At 46.4% G+C, this 21,831-nt stretch overlaps 1 protein-coding gene across 6 annotated transcripts in view; it reads right to left on the bottom strand.

The window, feature by feature from the left end:
* Positions 1 to 21,831, bottom strand: part of robo3 (roundabout, axon guidance receptor, homolog 3 (Drosophila)) — a 594,316-nt gene that overhangs the window by 136,295 nt on the left and 436,190 nt on the right. For all 6 annotated transcript variants that reach the window (XM_085968074.1, XM_085968069.1, XM_085968070.1 and 3 more), the window contains exons 8-9: positions 19,837 to 20,005; positions 394 to 599 (exon numbers count right to left, since the gene is read on the bottom strand). In XM_085968074.1, coding sequence (XP_085824200.1) covers positions 394 to 599; positions 19,837 to 20,005 — 375 coding nt within the window. The remainder of the gene's footprint in view (positions 1 to 393; positions 600 to 19,836; positions 20,006 to 21,831) is intronic.

The following is a 21,831-nucleotide window of genomic DNA, read 5'->3' as shown; positions in this document are numbered from 1 at the left end:
ACAGTTTTAGTTCTTCACACCTTGATATATCAATGACTGCTGTCACCTCCAAGTCTTGACATCTAAGGGCCAATTTTATGAATGTGTGCTCCTGGAGCGGAGCTTCAAGTGCTGGGAGTGCACATCATGAAATCACAGGCAAGCTTCCTGCAACTTTCCATTTTTTCGTTTTAATGTGCAGATTATGAGGTTCTGATCAGCCGAGGTGGCATTCCATAAAATCAGCCGTTTTGTGTCCTTGGAGTATTTGCATTAAGAATGGAAAGTGCACAACAGAGAAAAAATTACACTGACAATTTTCCAGGAACTGTGAATAATGAAAAAAGAGCCACATCCGGCGATGTTCTCCAAAAGCTGACGCAATGTTCAGTGCGCACAATGTCCTGGTCCTACCTGTATATTGGTAATTTGGAGCGTCCCGTTATCCAGCATGCTAATGCGAGGGTCATTACCCAGGATCCTCTGCCCGTCTTTCAGCCAGTGCACGCTGGGAAGAGGGTTCCCGATCACATGACACTGAAGCTGCGCCGTGGAATCAACAGCAAGTGTCTGGTTGGCGGGGCCCTGGCGGATGATGGGCGGTATTCGATCTGAAGAGACTGAAACAGAAGAAGGGGGCAAGTGAAGACAAACAAGGCACTTGTAAAGCTGGTGTTAATCAGCAGCAGTGACTTGCTCGAATTGAGCAGTGCATTACACAAAGGGCTAAACGAAATGTACAGTGTGTTACACAGCGAGCTGTATAGACTGAACAGTGTGTTACATTGTGAGCTGTATAGACTGAACAGTGTGTTACATTGTGAGCTGTATAGACTGAACAGTGTGTTACACAGAGAGCTGTACGGACTGAACAGTGTGTTACACAGAGAGCTGTACGGACTGAACAGTGTGTTACACAGTGAGCTGTATAGGTTGAACAGTGTGTTACACAGAGAGCTGTACGGACTGAACAGTGTGTTACACAGAGAGCTGTATAGACTGAACAGTGTGTTACACAGAGAGCTGTACGGACTGAACAGTGTGTTACACAGGGAGCTGTATAGACTGAACAGTGTGTTACACAGAGAGCTGTATAGACTGAACAGTGTGTTACACAGTGAGCTGTATAAACTGAACAGTGTGTTACACAGAGAGCTGTATAGACTGAACAATGTGTTACACAGAAAGCTGTATAGACTGAACAGTGTGTTACACAGAGAGCTGTATAGACTGAACAGTGTGTTACACAGAGAGCTGTATAGACTGAACAGTGTGTTACACAGTGAGCTGTATAAACTGAACAGTGTGTTACACAGAGAGCTGTATAGACTGAACAATGTGTTACACAGAGAGCTGTATAGACTGAACAGTGTGTTACACAGAGAGCTGTATAGACTGAACAGTGTGTTACACAGAGAGCTGTATAGACTGAACAATGTGTTACACAGAGAGCTGTATAGACTGAACAGTGTGTTACACAGAGAGCTGTATAGACTGAACAGTGTGTTACACAGTGAGCTGTATAGACTGAACAGTGTGTTACATTGTGAGCTGTACGGACTGAACAGTGTGTTACACAGAGAGCTGTACGGACTGAACAGTGTGTTACACAGAGAGCTGTACAGACTGAACAGTGTGTTACACAGAGAGCTGTATAGACTGAACAGTGTGTTACACAGCGAGCTGTATAGACTGAACAGTGTGTTACACAGCGAGCTGTATAGACTGAACAGTGTGTTACACAGCGAGCTGTATAGAATGAACAGTGTGTTACATTGTGAGCTGTATAGACTGAACAGTGTGTTACACAGCGAGCTGTATAGACTGAACAATGTGTTACACAGAGAGCTGTATAGACTGAACAGTGTGTTACAGAGGGAGCTGTATAGACTGAACAGTGTGTTACACAGAGAGCTGTATAGACTGAACAGTGTGTTACACAGCGAGCTGTATAGACTGAACAGTGTGTTACACAGAGAGCTGTATAGACTGAACAGTGTGTTACACAGAGAGCTGTATAGACTGAACAATGTGTTACACAGCGAGCTGTATAGACTGAACAGTGTGTTACACAGCGAGCTGTATAGACTGAACAGTGTGTTACACAGAGAGCTGTATAGACTGAACAGTGTGTTACACAGAGAGCTGTATAGACTGAACAGTGTGTTACACAGCGAGCTGTTTAGACTGAACAGTGTGTTACACAGAGAGCTGTATAGACTGAACAGTGTGTTACACAGAGAGCTGTATAGACTGAACAGTGTGTTACACAGTGAGCTGTATAGACTGAACAATGTGTTACACAGAGAGCTGTATAGACTGAACAGTGTGTTACACAGGGAGCTGTATAGACTGAACAGTGTGTTACACAGTGAGCTGTATAGACTGAACAGTGTGTTACACAGAGAGCTGTATAGTCTGAACAGTGTGTTACACAGGGAGCTGTATAGACTGAACAGTGTGTTACACAGGGAGCTATACGGACTGAACAGTGTGTTACACAGAGATATAAGGGATAGAACAATGCATTAGACAGGGGAGCTGCAGGCACTGAGTGGTGGGTAACACGGATGAGCTACTACAGACTATTCCATATTATACAGACGCGCAGTATAGAGTGAGTGGTGTGTCACAGAGGAGCAGCAGGGCTGTTTGAACCGTGCATTACATGATCAAGGGAAAGCCTGCTCAACAAACTAACAGTACAGCCTGTAGCTTCATCCTGTCAGCCCAAGGCAACAGTAAACAGACGGGATGGAGTCTGACAAGATCGCACTGAAGCTGACTGAATGTTCTCAGCTATGCTGTGCCGAGTGTTGACTCTTCGAATCGACTTTCCACTATCAGCTGAACGGCCAGGGAGATGGATTGCTGTCTTTCCCTATCCCCGCCACACAGCCACAGGCACCGAGACTTGCTCCCTTTTACACCGCAGGGTAGTTTGACCCCCATGCACTAATTAAAAAGTCAATTAACGGTGAACATTAATTGACTGCTCGCACAATATATGACTTGTTTCTGCAAGCAGTCAAAGTGTCAGTAAATGTCTCCAATTAGACCGACATCAATCGCATTTAAATTTTAGGCATAACCACTTTAATAAGTTACTCATTTTACAAGCGGGTTATGGGTCTGATACATATGTTTTAATTTAATCGCGCCTTCATTCTGTTTTATGTAAAATGTTTTAAGTTCCTTGTTCCAGTTTTAATTAAAGTTCTTCAGTACAAGCCTAAATGTCAAATACATTGAGGCTTTGCAGCAGGTCATTTTATTTAAGGTTTAATAGGAGGCTCCATTTGCTCCTCGTTATATTCCAGTTATTAAATTATTTTACCTGAGGGCCTTGATGGCTCCTTCAGCACAATTGTCGCTGGTGGTGCTGGCCAATTAGTTTGCATGTTCAGGCCCTATTCTGTGCTGAGTTAGTTGACTCTGGCTGGATTTGGGGTTGGCGTGTTACAACTGGCCCCTGGGATAGGCAGGGTTAAAATGTCACCCAGGTTCCGGCCTCACCTAGTGAATTTTGCTGGGAACTGCGGATCCTGAATGATGACAGGATCAGGCTCAGCTGTGATGCCCCCGCTGGTTGAATAACCTACCAGTGCTTAGCGTCAGGGCTGATGGTTGTAGATGGGAACTTGCGCTGCTGTTGCTTGTACTCCAATGAAGGAGAAAAACACTTCTCTCTTTTTTGATCCCTCCCCAGTCACAGAGCAAAAATACAGGATCACTGTCTCGGTGGGGAGTGGTGGGCCTCTTTAAAGGGATTTAAAGATGGAGCCTGGGTTAGGCATTGACCTTTTATCTTGGAGACCTGGCTTCAAATCCAGCCCAGACTGGCGAGGTGACTGGTGCAAGTGAAATGAGTTTGGTTCAGGCTCTTTTGTAGTCGGGGTAGGCCCAGGGCACAAAGCCTCGGCCTAAACTGCCGCTAAACCCGCAATCACATGCAGCAAAGCGCAAGAAGCAGAACTGTCGCACTGGCGTAGTCGGGGTCCGAGGGATATTGTTGTGACAGTGTAAGGGAAGCTTTACTCTGTATCTAGCCATGATATACCTGACCTGGGAGAGCTTAATGTTGATGTTGGGGTGGGGTTGATTTTTAATCCTGAGTGGGTTTCGGGTCGGTGGGCGGGTGGGGGCTGGAGCGAGTATGAAACCACTCACTGGCCTAAATTTCAGGGCCCGGAGAATTTTAACTCCCGGGCCTCGCCTGCACGCTCCCGAAACGGGCAGTACGCGGCAGCCGGCCGGCAGACGGGAGAGGACGTCCGTGTGGCTGGCGGTTGCTGGCACTCAAGGGTAAGTCGCAGGGTGGGGTATCCTGCACGGTCTCGCGGGAGGGACAGGTGGGGGGGGGAGCGTGGGTGTTGCTGGCACTCAAGGGTAAGTCGCAGGGCGGGGTATCCTGCACGGTCTCGTGGGAGGGACAGGTGGGGGGGGGGGGTTGGTGGGTCATGGGCAGAGATGGGCGGAAGATTTCCTTGCAGGGCCCTTCGTGAGCAATCCTGCTCCTCCTGGTCCCACAAAGGAGAGTTCCACACTGACCTCAGAGGGGCCTCTCCTTTCTTACATAGAATTAGAGAAACAGGCCATTAGGCCCAACTGGTCCGTGCCGGTGTTTATCCTCCACACGAGCCTCCTCCCACTCCTCTTCATCTCACCTTATCAGCATATCCTTCTGTTCCTTTCTCACTCATGTTTATCTAGCCTCCCCTTAAATGCATTGGTGCTGTTCACCTCAACTGCTCCTGGTGGTAGCAAATTTCACATTCTCACCACTCTCTGAGGAAAGAAGTTTCTCCTGAATTCCCTACTGGATTTATTAGTGACTATCTTATATTTATGGCCCGTAACTTTGGATTCCCTCACAAGTGGAAACATCTTCTCCACATCTACTCTATCAAACCCCTTCATAATTTTAAAGACCTCTATTAGGTCCCTCCTCAGCCTTCTCTATTCTAGAGGAAAGAGCCCCAGCCTGTTCAGTCTTTCCTGATAGTTACAACCTCTCAGTTCTGATCTCATTCTCGCAATTTTTTTCTGCACCTGCTCCAGTACCTCTCTATACTTTTGTAATAAGGAGGCCAGAACTGTGCAGCGGTTTGCCCACAATGGTCCGGGTTAAATTCCAATCGGGGTCCCTATGATGTAATAGGAACAGAATTTATATAAATTCATGAGGCCCCTCCCCGCCTGCTTTAGGTGGGCACCTCATCTGCCTGCAGAACCTTGCAGGTTAAAATGGCGCAAATGGATCATGATCAGAACATAAGAACATAAAAAATAGGAGCAGGAGTAGGCCTCTCGAGCCTGCTCCACCAATCAATAAGGTCATGGCTTATCTTCTACCTCAATTCCACAATCCCGCCCGATCCCCGTATCCCTTAGTTCTCTTAATATCCAAAAATCTATCGATCTCTATCTTGAATATACTCAACGACTGAGCCTCCACAGCCCTCTGGGGTAGAGAATTCTGAGTGAAGAAATTTCTCCTCATCTCAGTCCTAAATGGCTGATCCCTTATCCTGAGACTGTGACCCCGGTTATAGACTCCCCATCCTCCCTGCATCTACCCTATCAAGCCCTCCAACAATTCTGTATGTTTTAATGAGATCACCCCTCATTCTTCTAAACTCTAGAGAATATGGGCCTAGTCTACTCAATCTCTCCTCATAGGACAATCCCCTCATCCCAGGAACCAGTCTGGTGAACCTTCATTGCAGTCCCTCCTTAGGTAAGGAGACCAAAACTGTACGCAATACTCCAGGTGTGGTCTCACCAGGGCCCTATATAATTGCAGTAAGACGTCTTTACTCTTATACTCAAATCTTCTTGTAATAAAGGCCAAAATACCATTTGCTTTCTTAATTGCTTGCTGTACCTGCATGTTAACTTTCAGTGATTCGTGTACAAGGACACCCAGGTCCCTCTGAACACCAACATTTCCCAATCTCTCACCACTTAAAAAATACTCTGCTTTTCTATTTTTCCTACCAAAGTGGATAACTTCACATTTCTCCACATTATATTCCATTTGCCATGTTCTTGCCCACTCACTTAGCCTGTCTATATCCCCTTGAAGCCTCCTTGCATCCTCCTCACAACTTATATTCCCACCTAACTTTGTATCATCAGCAAATTTGGATATACAGGTAGACTACCCTTTATCCGAACTTCCGAAAACCGAAACCCTCTAAAAACCGAAGGTTTTTTCGGTCAGCGTAAGTCGTGCGCACGACATGACCAGAGTGGCGCACGACTTACAGGCCTAGCCGGATAAGGGATAGTGTAGCATTTTTCTGCACTTCTGAAAACCGAAATCGCTCAGCGTAAGTGTACCATCCTTTATCCGCACATCCGAAACCAGAAAACCTCTGAAAGCTGAAAGTGGCGCAAAGCATGACTTCTGAAAACCGAAATCGCTCAGCGTAAGTCGTGCGCACGACCCTGACCCCCGCCGACCCCCCCGCCGAACCCGACCCCCGCTGACCCCGACCCCCACCGACCCCCGACCCCCCCACCGAACCCCACCCCCGACCCCCCCGCCGACCCCCACCCTTTCGGATAAGGGATAGTGTATCCTTTATCCGCACTCCCGCAAACCGAATTACTCTGAAAACCGGAGTGTTTTCGCTCACCTTCCGAAATCCGAAATTTTCCGAAAACCGAAACACGGCTAGTCCCCAGGTTTTCGGATAAAGGGTAGTCTACCTGTATTATATTTGGTCCCCTCATCCAAATCATCGATATAGACCTGTTTATTCCTACTCTCTGTTTTCTGTCTGTTAACCAATCCTCAATCCATGCTAGTATATTACCCCCAATCCCATGAGCCCTAATTTTGTTTAATAACCTCTTGTGTGGCATCTTATTGAATTCTGAAAATCCAAATACACATCCACTGGTTCCCCCTTATCAATTCTGCTGGTTACAACCTCAAAAAACTCTATTCGACAAACATGATTTCCCTTTCATAAATCCGTGTTGACTCGGCCCAATTCTATTATTATTTTCTAAGTGCCCTGTTACCACGTCCTTAATAAGATTCTAGCATTTTCCCTACTACTGATGTCAGGCGAACTGGTCTGTAGTTCCCCGTTTTCTCTCTCCCTCCTTTGGTAAATAGTGGGGTTACATTTGCCAGCTTCCAATCTGCAGGAACTGTTCTAGAATCTATGGAATTTTGCAAGATGACAACCAATGCATCCACTATCTCTATAGCCACCTCTTTCAAAACCCTAGGATGTAGGCCATCAGGTCCAGGGAATTTATTGGCTTTCGGTCCCATTAATTTCTCCAGTACTATTTTTTTTTACTAATACTAATTTCTTTTAGTTCCTCATTCTCACTAGACCCATGGTTCTCCACTATTTCCGGGAGTTTTTTTGTGTCTTCTTCCGTGAAGACAGACACAATGGGCTTGATTTTGTTACTGGGGTGGGCTGGGGTCGTGTAATCCGCTTTTCGTGTTAGCCACCCAATTCTAAATCGATGTGGGACAATGATGCGATTTTAACTTAAGTGGGCAATTGAGTTCCAGCGTGTGGGAACCCATGGCCCAATTAGTTTTTCCAGTCTGAAAATCGCCTCCGATGACATCATCATTGCTGCTGCATTTAAGGTCTGCAACAAGCTTTGCTTTTTCTGCAGACTGCCAAACTTATGGCCTTTCATGTTAGAGGGACCCGGAGGCAGAACGACCAGCGAGAGACCTAGGTCTGCTCCCAGGTTTGATGACGTTGCCCTGCAAGCTTTAGTGAAGGGAGCAAGAGCCAATAAAGAGGTGCTCTTCCCTTCTTCAGGGAGGAAGAAGCCTCCCCAGCAGACCAAGGCTGTGTGGATCCAGGTGGCCCAGGAGGTCAACTCTTTGTCGATAACCCACAGAACCTGGCTTCAGTGCAGGAAGAGGTTTCATGACCTTCTGTGCACTGGAAAAGTGAGTATGACTTTCCCATCACTCTCAATCTGATCCCCATTGCCTCTCCTCACCAGCACACAGCTTTAGCAATATCTTCCTCCACATCCCACTTAACATCCCTAGCCAGGAGGAAGAGCCTGAGCATCCAGATTCCTCAGAGGAAGCTGCAACCTCTGAGGGCGCAGCGTCAGCAGAATTCAGCGCACCCAGCACCAGCGCAGGCACTCACACCTCGGTGGCACCTTCGCGAGATAGAGTAGTGTTGTCACCTGGTGTATCACAGCTCACAAGTGAGCATCAGCAGATGGTGGAGACAGGGACAGCACCCTTACCCATTCCCTCTCTCTCTATGGTCACATTCACCTAACTATTCGACTATGCAGCCCTCACACTCCCTATCACTGTGATGCTATGAAAACAACCAAGGAGGGCCCTTGGTCTTGCCACCTCACTCCATCTTTGTCTCCTTCTAAGTATCTATGCTATGGATTCTCGACACTCACTCCTTCATTCTCACTCAAACTCCACTTATCTCCCTCATTGCAGGAAAAGAGAGCCCACAATAAGAGGGAAAGAGCGAGGACAGGAGGAGGGCCACGCTCAGTAGCCCAGCACACCCCCTGGGAGGAGGCAGCCCTGGAGATCGTGGGAGTGGAGGGCGATGCGCAAGTGGGGGATGGACAGATGGGTGCATCACAGCAAGCTGGTGACAGAATAGCTTTCCATCTCTCTCATTGACATTGCATGAGTCGCTGATAATGATTCTGAAGCTCTAACAAATGGACTTATGATTATCTGCAATATACAATGTGCATGTAACCTTGGCATCACATCGCTGACTCTTTCTTTTACTTCCCCACAGGACCATCGCAAGCACCCGTCCCCACTAGCCAGGAGGAAGAGCCTGAGCATCCAGACTCCTCAGAGGAAGCTGCAACTTCTGAGGGCGCAGCGTCAGCAGAATTCAGCGCACCCAGCACCAGCGCAGGCACTCACACCTCGGTGGGACCTTCGCGAGATAGAGTAGTGTTGTCACCTGGTGTATCACAGCTCACAAGTGAGCATCAGCAGATGGTGGAGACAGGGACAGCAGTGGAGAGTCCTCGTCGGAGGGCGCAGGACTCTGCCAGCTCGGCTCAGCTGCATGTCGACCCTCTGCCTCTGGGTCCATCCACAAGATCAGCGGTACTGGAACTCCAGGAACAGATGCAGGAGTCTCTGGCAGGTTTTGTCTCCAGGGTTGCTGCGAGTGTGGAGCGAATGGAGAAGTCCATTGCGAACATGAGCAGAGCCTTTGTGGAGTCACTGGCGCATGAACGCATCACCATGGAAAGGATGGCAACCTCCATGGAGGTGATAAGTCGCCAGAGTGCAGAAAACATGGTGAGTGTTCTGAATAGAATGACATCTCTGGAGGAGCGATGGTCATCTATTGAACAGAGAAACCAGACCTTCATGGAAGTCCTTCTGAGTAGGACTGCCAGTGCAGAAACGGGTCCCCATGGCCCCCCTGATGTGCAGCAAGGAGCTCTCAAGCCACTTGCAAGTGCTGAGGGGGACCTGACCCATGAGAGGGAAGTTGGTGGCAGACATCAAGGAAGTGGGGGCTTCTCTCCAAGCGCTCACGCTTCCATGTTACTGCAGAGCCCTCGGTCAGAGCCCCACCAGAGTCCACACCCAACTGAGATCGGCGTCTCAACCCCTGCACAGCCGCAGGAGCAGCAGACTGTTGGCGAGCCCTCACAGGTTCGCAACCCCAGAGGACGCCCGCCAAAGGTGTCGAGACAGGAGCAGCAAGAAAGTGAGCAAGGGGCCTCCACATCTGCTGAAGCCACAGGGGAAGCACCACGTAGGAGCATGCGTAAGAGAAAGATACTGCACAAATAGTCACAAGGGTAGTCACTTGGGTGAAATTTGATGTTTAATGTTAAAAAGCCGTCAGATGGTTACTGTAAATAAAAAATCTGATGGCTACTGCTGCAGTTGTGGCGTGTGTCATTTTGCTAATGGGACTTCCACATTGAGGGCTTAGGGTTACTTTGTATATGTCTCAGTTGAGGAAGCGCCCAGTGAAGGTGGCGAGAGGGGTTTCCCAGGAGGTCACACTGGAGATGGGTGTCAGGCACCAAACTTCCACAGCTGTGGTTATGCCTTCTAAAAGTTTCCCCAGACCTGAGACAACAAAGTCCTGCCACCTGCAAATGATGGCTGATCAAATATCCTATTTAATGGTTGACCTGCAGCTAATAGTCAGCAATTCAATTGTGCTCCCGCCAGGTTTCACCGTCGTGTTTCAGAGCAGGCGTGCTTCATGTCAGAAAAGGGTTAAAATCACCAAGGCCTTTCAAAATGGGATAATGGAGGCAATTTAGTGTTTGTTAAGGGCCTTAAGGGCCTATCCCGCCTCTTGGAGGCGGAACGGAGACGGGAGCAGTAAACACGGTTTATTCAAAATTGCTTGGAGGTGGGGTTGGGCCCGCCTGCCACTTTTTGCAATTTTAGCACCCCACACGCCTCCATTCCCGCCTCCACGGCCCTGCGAAATTCGAGCCCAATGTATTTGTTTAATTTCCCTGCCATTTCCTTATTCCCCATTATAATTTCTCCTGTCTCAGCCTGTAAGGGACCCACGCTTACTTTCGCTAATCTTTTCCTTTTTACATACCTATAGAAGCTTTTACAGTCTGTTTTTATGTCTCTCGCTTGTTTACTCTCATATTCTATTTTCCCTTTCTTTATAAATTTCTTGGTCCTGCTTTGCTGAATTCTAAAATCCTCCCAATCCTCAGGCTTACCATTGTTTTTGCAGCATTATAAGCCTCTTCCTAAAATCTAATACTATCTTTAATTTCTCTTGTTAGCTACGGTGGGACCATTTTTCCCATGGTGTTTTTATTCCTTAAGGGAACGTATATTCGTTGTGAATTATGAATTATTTCTTTAAATGTTTGCCATTGCTTTTCTACTGTCATATCTTTTAATCTAGTTTCCCAACCTACTTTAGCCAACTCGCTTCTCATACCTACGTAGTTTGCTTTGTTCAGGTTTAGGACCCTAGTTTTAGACTTAACTGAGTCACTCTCAATCTCAACATAAAATTCTATCATATTATGATCACTGCTCCCCAGAGGCTCCTTTACTACAAGGTTATCAATTAACCCTGTCTCATTGCACAGTACTGGATCTAAAATAGCCAATTCCCTCGTAGGTTCCTTGACATATTGATCTAGAAAACTATCTTGAATGCGTTCCATGAACTCTTCCTCTGCACTATTTCTGCAAGTTTGATTTGCCCAGTCTATATGAAAGTTAAAGTCCCCCATGATTACTGTATTACCCTTGTTACATGCATCTCTAATTTCCTGATTTATCCTCTGCCCGACACTGTTAGGGGGCTTATAGACTACTCCCACTATTGTTTTCTGTCCCTTGTTGTTTCTTAGCTCCACCCAAATTGATTCTACGTTTTGTTTTTCTGAGACAAGATCCTTTCTCTCTACTGTCATTATTCCCTCCTTTATTATCAGGGCTACCCCTCCTCCATTTCCATTCTGCCCGTCTCTTCTAAAAGTCAAAGATCCTGGAATATTTAGTTCCCAACCTTGGACACTCTGCAACCACGTCTCCGTTATGGCTATTAAATCAAACCCATTTATTTCTATCTGCACTATTAATTCATCTATTTTGTTGCGAATGCTTTGTGCATTCAGATAAAGTACCTTTAGATTTAACTTTTTTCTATTTTTCCCTGATGTCACTTTACCCACTAATGCCCTATTACCTTTATTAATCTTACTGTCCTTTCCTGACCCACTCTGCTTATCTTTACCCAGGTCACTACTCTGCTCTACAGCCTTGACATTTCTCTTACTGCTTTTGAATTTACCCTTTCCTGAATCCTCCCACCCCCGCTTCATTAGTTTAAAGCCCTATCTACCGCCCTAGTTATTCGATTCACCAGGACACTGGTCCCAGCCCGATTTAAGTGGAGCCCGTCCCCACGGAACAGCTCCCTTTTTCCCCAGCACTGGTGCCAGTACCTCATGAATTGAAACTCCTTCCTCCCACACCATTCTTTGAGCCACGCATTTAACCTTCTAATCTGTTTGTCCCTATGCCAATTTGCACGTGGCTCAGGTAACAATCCAGAGATTATTACCTGTGAGGTTTTGCATTTTAATTTCGACCCTAGCTCCTCAAACTCTCTCAGCAGAACCTCATTCCTAGTTCTACCTATGACGTTGGTTCCTACAAGGACCACGACAACTGGATCCATCCCTCCCACTCCAAGTTCTTCTCCAGCCACGAGGAGACATCCTTTACCCTGGAACCAGGCAGGCAACACAACCTTCGCAACTCCCAGTCGCGACTGTAGAGAACAGTATCGGCGCAGCTAAATAAGCTGCTCGCTTTGACTTCCTACCTGCCCAGTTTCTGCCAGGCAGGTAGGGTTAAAAATCGACCCTTGCATGTCAGAAATGGGAACGTGTTCAATTCACCAGTGCTAACACCCCTCATTCTGATGTGCTCAAAAAAAGAAAATTAAACTGTTTTTTTTTACTAAGTGAGAATAAATTGTATCATCAACCCTCATCCCAAGTTACTTCAATCTGGAATTACTTTCAGTGGGATGGCCCGACTGCATCCCTTATCCTGCTGAAGCTGCCTCGATCCAGATCAGTTCCAAGGGGTTGGCCATTTAGGACTGAGATGAGGAGAAATTTCTTCACTTAGAGGATTGTGAATCTTTGGAATGCCCTACCCCAGAGGGCTGTGGATGCTCAGTCGTTGAGTATATCCAAGGCTGAGAGCGATAGATGTTTGGACTGTAAGGGAATCAAGGGATATGGGGATCGGGCAGGAAAGTGGAGATGATGTCGATGATCAGCCATGATCTTATTGAATGGCGGAGCAGGTTTGACAGGCCGTATTGCCTACTCCTGCTCCTAGTTCTTATGTTCTTATGTTCAAGTGGTGGGTATAACCTGTTATGTCACTATCCACAGGCTGTTTAGGATGTAGGCCGGTTGAAAGGTCGACCAGCATCAGACAGGCCCAGTCAACTGAACTCCAACCACATTCACAATGGTTGCCTTGGCTACAGTTATACTATGCTGAGCAATTCATTTACAGTGATTCGAACAGAAATAATGGCAATTAATGGCCACTCCCTTACAGTTATTTTTTCTCAATGAAATAGGAACACCAGATAAAAATAGGCTACCGACATGCCTTTTGTTCCCACATGAGGACATGACTAAAACTTAGGAGAAACAAAGCAGTAAGAAATTCCTGAATTTACATAGAGTGTGAGCCTCATCTAAACATTGTAAATTGCTTCACACAATGAACTGCGGTTTGAAGAGCAGTGACGGTTGTTATGTAGGCACACACGGCAGCCATTTTGCCTCAACATCCTCCCACCAACAGCATTGCCCAGTTAATCTGTTTCTGTGGTAGTGTTGGCTGAAGGAGGAAGGCAGCCCAGGAGATCGGGGACAACATTTTGCTCTTCTTCAGAAAGTGCCACCGGATCTTCAATGTCCACCTGAACTGGCCGATGGGACCGCGAATCGTTGTCTCAGCCTGTAACTGTGCAGCGCTCCCTCGGTACTGTGCTGGAGTGTCACCCGAGATTATGCCCTGAATGCGGGATTCAAATTTACACCTTCTGACCCAAAGGCAAGAGTGCTGGCAACTGAGCCAAGTCATTGTGGTCACTGCTGTGTTTTATGCAATCCGTATATCCTCCAAGCTGTTTCGTTGTGTACTATTCCTGTCATTCTTCTTTCTAGAGCTACAGGAGTTAGGGGGAGATAAAGGAAATCTAGAATGCGCTTAAACTGTGTGTCCCCCATACTTTTCATTGGGGGTATTAACACCTTATAGTACTTCTTGCCAGGTACTTTACCCCTTAAACCAAATGCAATAACCCCTGTGATTGAGAAGTGTGCAATCTGGTGCGGCAACCCTGACAGATTCTCCCCCCTCCCAAGCCCATGGGTTAATAAAGTCACATATAGCACCCCCAACAGCTCCCCTGCTGTGATCAGCCATCTCAGCACAGCCCAGGGTCAGACCCTCCTGGTCTGTCTGCCTCAGCACCACGGGTTGTTCAATGCCCTGCATTACAACAGTCACCACACTTCAAAAGCACTTCGCTGGCTCTAAAGCACTTCGGGACGTCCTGAGGTCGTGAAAGGCACAATATTAAATGCAAGTTCTTTCTTTCTTTACCAAAAGAAATAAGTCGCTTTTATGTTCCTTCAGAGAGCTGACCGATCTTCGATTTTCACACGGCATAAATATTGGCCTTTCAGTGAGTAAATTTCCAGTTTGTGATCTTTTGAGACACCAGGGGCCACCTGCAGTCAGGTAGCTGCTCTTTAAGAAGCGCTTTGTTGTCTGCCATTCCCATTTTTCTCTTTTGACAGGGAACGGTTCCTTTGAAGATCTCCGATGGAAGGCCAGTACTTTACAAGCGAGTCCCACAAGGGTATACATTACTCAGAAGGCCCCGGTCAAAGACAGAAAGCCAATAACAACTTAAACTGCTGCATGTGCTACTTGACAGGGATTACCTGAGAAATTCAAGGCTCTGGTTTGTTTGAAAACTAAAAGGCCTCAACGCCTGCAAGAGCCCTACAGTGGGATCCTTCTGGGAGAGATTTTGTTGCGATCAATGAAAATTGATTGTACAGCGGTGAGCAGTGACACTGTGAGAAATGAGATGGAGTAATTGTCAAATTGATTTCAGGCCAGTGAAACTGCAAACGACCAGGTATTAAACTGCAGGGTAGTCAAGAAATAACAAGATTAACTCAATCCTTAATGGTCTCCAGTAACAGTTATGCTTCACGCCACTGTACTTGATAAATAGGCCTTTTGAAAAATGAATTATTACTTATTACTAGACTAAGATAAACCTTAATTATTAGCTATGTGTGAGAGGGTGGGGCAAGGCAGAGGGAGATGTCGGACCAAACCCCTAGAGGTCAGACGTCGTTGTTGATATTGCAGAGGTCAATATATAGTCAATATGCACTCAATGACCTCAAAAGGCCCTCATCGGGACAAGCTATATTTTGAACATTGCACTTAATAGAGATTGGACTGCTTGGCTGAGTAGATTTAGCAATAGACCAGCGATATTACAAGCATGACTGGACCAAGGGAACTGCCAACATATCCCAGCACATGAATTCTAGTCTCTGCCCTCCACTGTCACTGGAAGAATAGGTTTTTCCACAAGCTCTTCACAACCTGCACAACTTAGGCTTGTTAGCATTTTATTTTAGTCCTTTTTAAAACAAATTGAGAATCTAAGGTGAAAGGATGAAGGTCAGGAATCAAAATGCAGGAAACAGTTAAAGTCGAAAAGAGTAGGAAAGAAGTTAGTGAGTGAGCGATGCCAAGCTTGGGTTTCATAAACCTGAATATTGAAAGACGAAGGAAAGGCTGAGGGAGGTGAGGCATTCTGTAATTTGGAAACCCTAAGAGAGAATGAATTAGGGAATGAGACTGTGCAATGTGTACCGATTTCAACAAAGTAAGAATGAAGGAAAGAGAAAGAGCATGTATGAATATCCACTCACTCCACCATTGGTGCACCATGACCTACAAGATGCACTGCAGCAACTTGCCAAGGCTTCTTCGGCAGCAGCTCCCAAACCCATGATCTCCACCACCTAGAAGGACAAGGGCAGCAGGCGCCTGGGAACACCACCACCTCCAAGTTCCCCTCCAAGTCACACACCATTCTGACTTGGGCATATATCACCGTTCCTTCATCGTCGCTGGGTCAAATTCCTGGAATTCCCGACCTAAGAGTACCTTCACCAGGCGGACTGCAGCGGTTCAAGAAGGCGGCTCACCACCACCTTCTCCAGGGCAATTAGGGACGGGCAATAAATGCTGGCTTTGCCAGAGATGCCCACATCCCAAGAATTATTTTTTTTTAAAAGAGAGAGGATATTTGCAGCTTAAATGTTGACACTTGATAATCATAACAATAAGATGAATATCAGACAGGCACAGCCAGTAACTCAGTGGCAATGGCACTCAGCCCCCTGTGCCAATACGGATATGTCAGCTTTCAATTGAGAGAGGCCTGGTTCCTGTCCCGGCCTTGAACTTGGCGCCATGACCATCCATTCATTGGGTCTGTGTGCTGTCGCTCCTCCCCAATCGTGTCACAATCGTGACTTGTGATGCTCGTAAAACAAGGCCGTGCACAGTCTGACAGAGAGAGTTTGCTCAGGTAGCTAAAGCTCACATTTGAAATTAGGACGCTTTCATTTGAATACCTAAATCACCATGGCAACCCAACCCAACATTAGAATGATACGATCTGTTGATTTTTTTTTAATGTAAGAGGCAGAGTGAAACCGAGGTTATCTTTGTTAGTTAAAAAGAGCCAGCATGAATGAAGTGTAATAAATGCTAAGTTTGAAGTGCAGGCCGGGTCTATACCAGCTCTGTATCTCATACAACTTTCAAAGAGAAATTCATCTCAAGTGGTGGTGCATATGGGCGATATCGGCTCGGCCTCCCATTATATGTAGCACCTGACTGCAATGGAACCGAATATCAGGCACTGCTTATAACGGGCAGCTGATCCGATACCGGCCATTTTGTGCCACCACTCGAGATGAATATCTCGGCCCAGGAACCAAAAATAGGCCCGCCCAGTTCTCAAACCTGTGTTTCGACTGCTCAGAAGATTCGCACGTTTTGTTATTCAGCGGGATTGTTACGTTTCAGTGAATGTAACCTTTACTGTTCATGATGGGACACTGATGGGTTTTTTTTCTTCAAATTTTCTTTCCTTTTCAGCTCTCCCTAACAATAGCGACTCGCAGCTCATTTCGCAGCCCCTCGGAATCCTGCCCAGTCAACTGTTCTTCACATGGGAGTCTAAACAGTGAAAGGCTTGAGCTGTTTATTTATATTAAAAAATGATTTGCAGGTAAAACTAGCAAGGCTTGCATTTATTGCCCATTCCTACTAGCCCGAGAAGGTGGTGGTGGGGCTTCAACTTGAACTGCTTCAGATAAAATATCAAACAGAGGATTTCCACACAAATGTGGTAAAGTGTTCAACCGAGCAGTAACCTTTAAGCTAATTATAAAGAAATGACTTGTATTTATATAGCGCCATACTGGGATGTCCCGAGACTGCTGTTATGTGGGCAATAAAGTAGCTATGTACCAGCAATCATGCTTCCAATCGCACAAACCAAATGAGGTAAAAAAATGAAAGAGGGCACAGTACAGAAGCACTCTCCCCGCATTTCATTTCCTGCATTCATTTATGGCACTAATTATTCCCCATCGATTTGGGAGCAGCGACAGGGCAGATGACAGCTCACACTCAATTGAATTTCCCGCAACAATCTGCAAGAAGGGGAGAATTTAAAAAAAAAAATCAATCAACGTAAGCGGCTCGCTCTGGACAGAGGTAGTCTCGGGGAGGCCTGTCATCCTGTCAGCTATCACAGGCTGTGCTCATCATTCAGAATGCCAGAGGGGCTTCAATACTCTATCAGAGCCAGGAGAAGTCAGCCCCGGATTGTTCGGGCTGACAACACGTTTTAAAACGGGGGCTGTGGGAACCCGAGTGATTCCTCTGAACGGTGCATCCTGTTTGTTACCCCCCAGTTGCATTTCTTTAATGGTGCGGTAATCCCTTTCGACATCATCAATTCCAGCTTCTGAAGCTGACACGGTCGGTGCTGAGGCCCGGTATATCTGTGGGAGCAGCGCTGTCAGATAACACATTGCTGTGTCCGCTTTTAACTCATTTGTTTTGGAAAAGAAAATCAATTTTAATCACTCCACCATTGGCGGCCGTGCCTTCAGCTGCCTAGGCCCTCAGCTCTGGAATTCCCTCCCTAAATCTCCCCGCCACTCTACTTCTCTCTTTTCTCCTTTAAGACGCTCCTTAAAACCCACCTCTTTAACCAAGCTTTTCGTCATCTGGCCTGATATCTCCTTCTGTGGCTCGGTGTCAAATTTTGTTTGCTAACACTCCTGTGAAGCACCTTGGGATGTTTTACTACGTTAAAGGTGCTAAATTAATGCAAGTTGTTTTTGTTGATTGTGATGGATATTCAGGTGGAGAAAATCCATTTTAAACTTCATTTTTGTGAGCTAAATCTTTCGATGTGGCTCACCGTGTAGATAAGCCGTCCTCTCTGGGACCTGAGTTTCCTGGTAGCATAATGTGCCCTGGTGCCAACTAATTGGATGGCCAATGAGGGAATAAGAAGCGAGCAGGCACCCTGGAGAGAGACAGAATGCCACAGTGGGTCAAGGAACCGCCCATCATCTTCTGGAACCTGGGTTTGAAACCAAGCCAACCGGCCTGCTGAACGCAAAATACTCTGGCCATTCTTAGTGACCGTGGGCCCTTAGCACAAAACTGCCGCTAGCTTGGTGCCACTCCACAATCTCATTCAGACAGAGGGCAGGGATGGGTGGTGCGAGCAGTAGAAATTTCACACTCCTACAGTGGGTGTTCCTCCAAGCTCAAAGAAAAAAAAAGACTTGCATTTATATAGCGCCTTTCACGACCACTGGACGTCTCAAAGCGCTTTACAGCCAATTAAGTACTTTTTTTTTTGAAGTGGAGTCACTGTTGTAATGTGGGAAACGCGGCAGCCAATTTGCGCACAGCAAGCTCCCACAAACAGCAATGTGATAATGGCCAGATAATCTGTTTTTTTTTACGTTGGTTGAGGGAGAAATATTGTCCGGGACACCGGGGAGAACTCACCCTGCTCTTCTTCGAAATAGTGCCATGGGATCTTATACTTACACCTGAGAGAGCAGACGGGGCCTCAGTTTAACGTCTCATCTGAAAGAACTCAGAGCCAAGGTACGTCGGTACAGCACAGTAGAGGGATTTAACCTGTGCTATGCCTGAACCAGGAGGAGTGCTTGGTGTCCCACCTGCCGTCCTTACTCAGCACAGCCAAGGGATTGGACAGGGAAATTTTCTGGTCTGTATGGCCCAGTGCAACACCTCACTGCCCACTGAGCCATTGTGGGAGTTTTAAAGCAGACTTTGAATGCCATTAACAATTTGTGTCTCATCTTCCTCAGCCCATTTACATCTCAGCTCCATCCCACGGACTGATGCCAGGGTTAGAGGGATGGGCTAGGCGGAAAGATAGGTAGGCTAGGCTCTTCAGCTTTGTAAAAAGATGTCTTCAAGTTATCTTCATTTAAATCGGTTTTATGATAATCAGGAGTCTAATCTAGGCTTTTCCCCCTCCACAATGATCAGGAATCCAGTCTGCGCTAAATCACACTCCACAATGATCAGGAATCCAGTCTGCGCTAAATCACACTCCACAATGATCAGGAATCCAGTCTGCGCTAAATCACACTCCACAATGATCAGGAATCCAGTCTGCGCTAAATCACACTCCACAATGATCAGGAATCCAGTCTGCGCTAAATCACACTCCACAATGATCAGGAATCCAGTCTGCGCTAAATCACACTCCACAATGATCAGGAATCCAGCCTGCGCTAAATCACACTCCACAATGATCAGGAATCCAGTCTGCGCTAAATCACACTCCACAATGATCAGGAGCCAGGCGCTCCATTCCACTGCAGAACGATTGTTACGGAGTTACCGCTGAGATTCAGCCATTAAGTGTTGAATTATTTTTTTAATTTTAAGGAAAGCGTAATTGCGGAGTAGATGGACCAATAAGTAGAATTACTGAGGTCTGTGAACTCACAGGGCATTCTCAATTCAAATATTTGGAATACTTTCTAGGTTCTATTCTCCTAGCGTGGTATAAATGCACTATTATAGTCCTTCATTCAGTAAATCTTTGCTAGAAATCAATCCTTTTCTTCCAACACACAGAGACAGCAGGGTAGTGGATATCAAACGCATGCTCCTCTTGGGCTTACCATCTTCCACCTCCAGGAGTGCCTTGGACAGGATGCTGCCGGCCACACTGATTGCCTGACACATGTAATATCCAGAATCGCCTGACTGGACGTCAGTAATTGTCAGTTCGCCTTTCGGAGAGACAGAGAAACGCCCCAAAGGCTGAGGTTGGCTTGGAAAAAGCAGGATCTGCAGCAAAGAAACACAAGTAGAATTTATTGCAGTCAAAACTGCACCCTGGCAATACAAACTGAATTTATTATTGAACACACACACGCACTCACAATCTGTCCCATTCCAGTCTTAGCAACACTAAACAAATCAAGCGCTCGATCCACAAACTAGCTCAGTGTTGTCACCATGCTTATTGTGTGCATCGGCAGCAATATACAACAGGAAAACTCACTGAAACCGATATATTTTAATACTGCCTCTACCACAACATCACCAAGGACCTAGAAACATGGGTACTTCATCCTGATATTATACAGCTGAATACGCTGGCCGCAGTTTCCCAGCCATTCACTTCACCAGAATTAAAATCAGGATCTGGTGAACGCAGAAATGGAAATCCTCTTCCTTCAGACACACCCCAAGCACGGAACGATGACAAATTAGAATTGTATTGCTGAGTGTTCTTTTTACCCAATGCAATATGACAATCTCCTAATTTCACACTTACTGACATCCTAGCGAGAATCATAGAATGTTACAGCACAGAAGAAGGCCATTCGTTCCATCGTGCCTGTGCCGGCTCTTTGTAAGAACTATCCAATTAGTCCCACTCCCCCTGCTCTTCCCCATAGTCCTGCAAATTTACTCCCCTTCAAGTGTTTATCAAATTCCCTTTTGAAAGTTACTACTGAATTTCCTTCCACCACCCTTTCAGGCAGTGCATTCCAGGTCATAACTCGCTGCGTAAAAAAAATTCTCATCTCACCGCTGACTTTTTTTCCAATTACCTTAAAAAAAACACAATCCGCCCAATATTAAAGATTGAGCGTATGAGAGTCAGAATGGGGTAGGGTATTTGCCTGTTAAACTTTGGAAGAAGGACTTCCAGCCCTATGCAATCCTATGTTCCAATACTGTTTTCATTATCTAACCTTCTGTTTTCCTCACCCTCAAGTTAATTTGGTCATAATCGGCAGCAACCAAATTGGTTCAGCTGGATGTTAGCACAGAGAGAGGCCAGAGGCCATGAAAATAAAACTGATGACTATCAGATTTATAAATGCACAACGGCACTTAATCTGATTCAGAATGGGCACCAGCGCATGGCAAAACAAGCTCAACAGTCGCAGCTGAGCTCCCGGCAACTATCAAGGTCAAAGTCGTCAGATATCTGCTCTTGTGACAGTCGCCTGTCTTATTCCGGATTACAAGGTCCCTCCAGCTGATTGAAACACTCTGCTATCCCTAATTCTTTAACCAGGCCCCTGTCCAATGTCTCAGTGGAAAACAAATTGCAACATGCATTATAGTCAGGTTTGTCAACAGATTTAACCTTGTTGAGGTGGAACTGCACGCTATAGGACAATGCTGCTGCAAGCTCCCCAGATGGCTTTACTAGGAGCCACCCAGACCAAGTAGGTCCCAGTTTCGATCTCTGCTTCGGCTGGTCTCAGTCAGGTTGAAGCAGGGGCACTGTAATTGCCCACAAAGAGAGGGGCGAGGGAGGGGGGGTGGGGGGGGGGCTGAAATCAGCCAGAGTTGCTGCTCCTAATTTTTATTTGGTGGAAAGAGCATGTGCGGACGACACTTGAGTTCGGGATCAGATCACCTCCACCCCAGTCCATCTCCAACTAGCAAATAGCCCCGCTCCAGAGGCTTGAGCACATAATCTAGGTGACACTCTAGTGCAGTACTGAGGGAGTGCTGCACTGGTGGAGGTGCCGTCTTTCAGGTGAGATGTTAAACCGAGGCCCCGTCTGTCCTCTCAGGTAGACATAAAAGATTCCATGGAACTATTTCAAAGAAGAGCAGGGGAGATCTGGCCAATAGTTATTGCTCAA

Source organism: Somniosus microcephalus, chromosome 26, assembly GCF_052327205.1.
Source record: "Somniosus microcephalus isolate GS21.2 chromosome 26, FLI_Smic_1.0, whole genome shotgun sequence".
NCBI classification, from domain to species: domain Eukaryota; kingdom Metazoa; phylum Chordata; class Chondrichthyes; order Squaliformes; family Somniosidae; genus Somniosus; species Somniosus microcephalus.
Note: the sequence above shows the minus strand (reverse complement) of the source record. Positions and strands in the feature narration are given on the sequence as shown.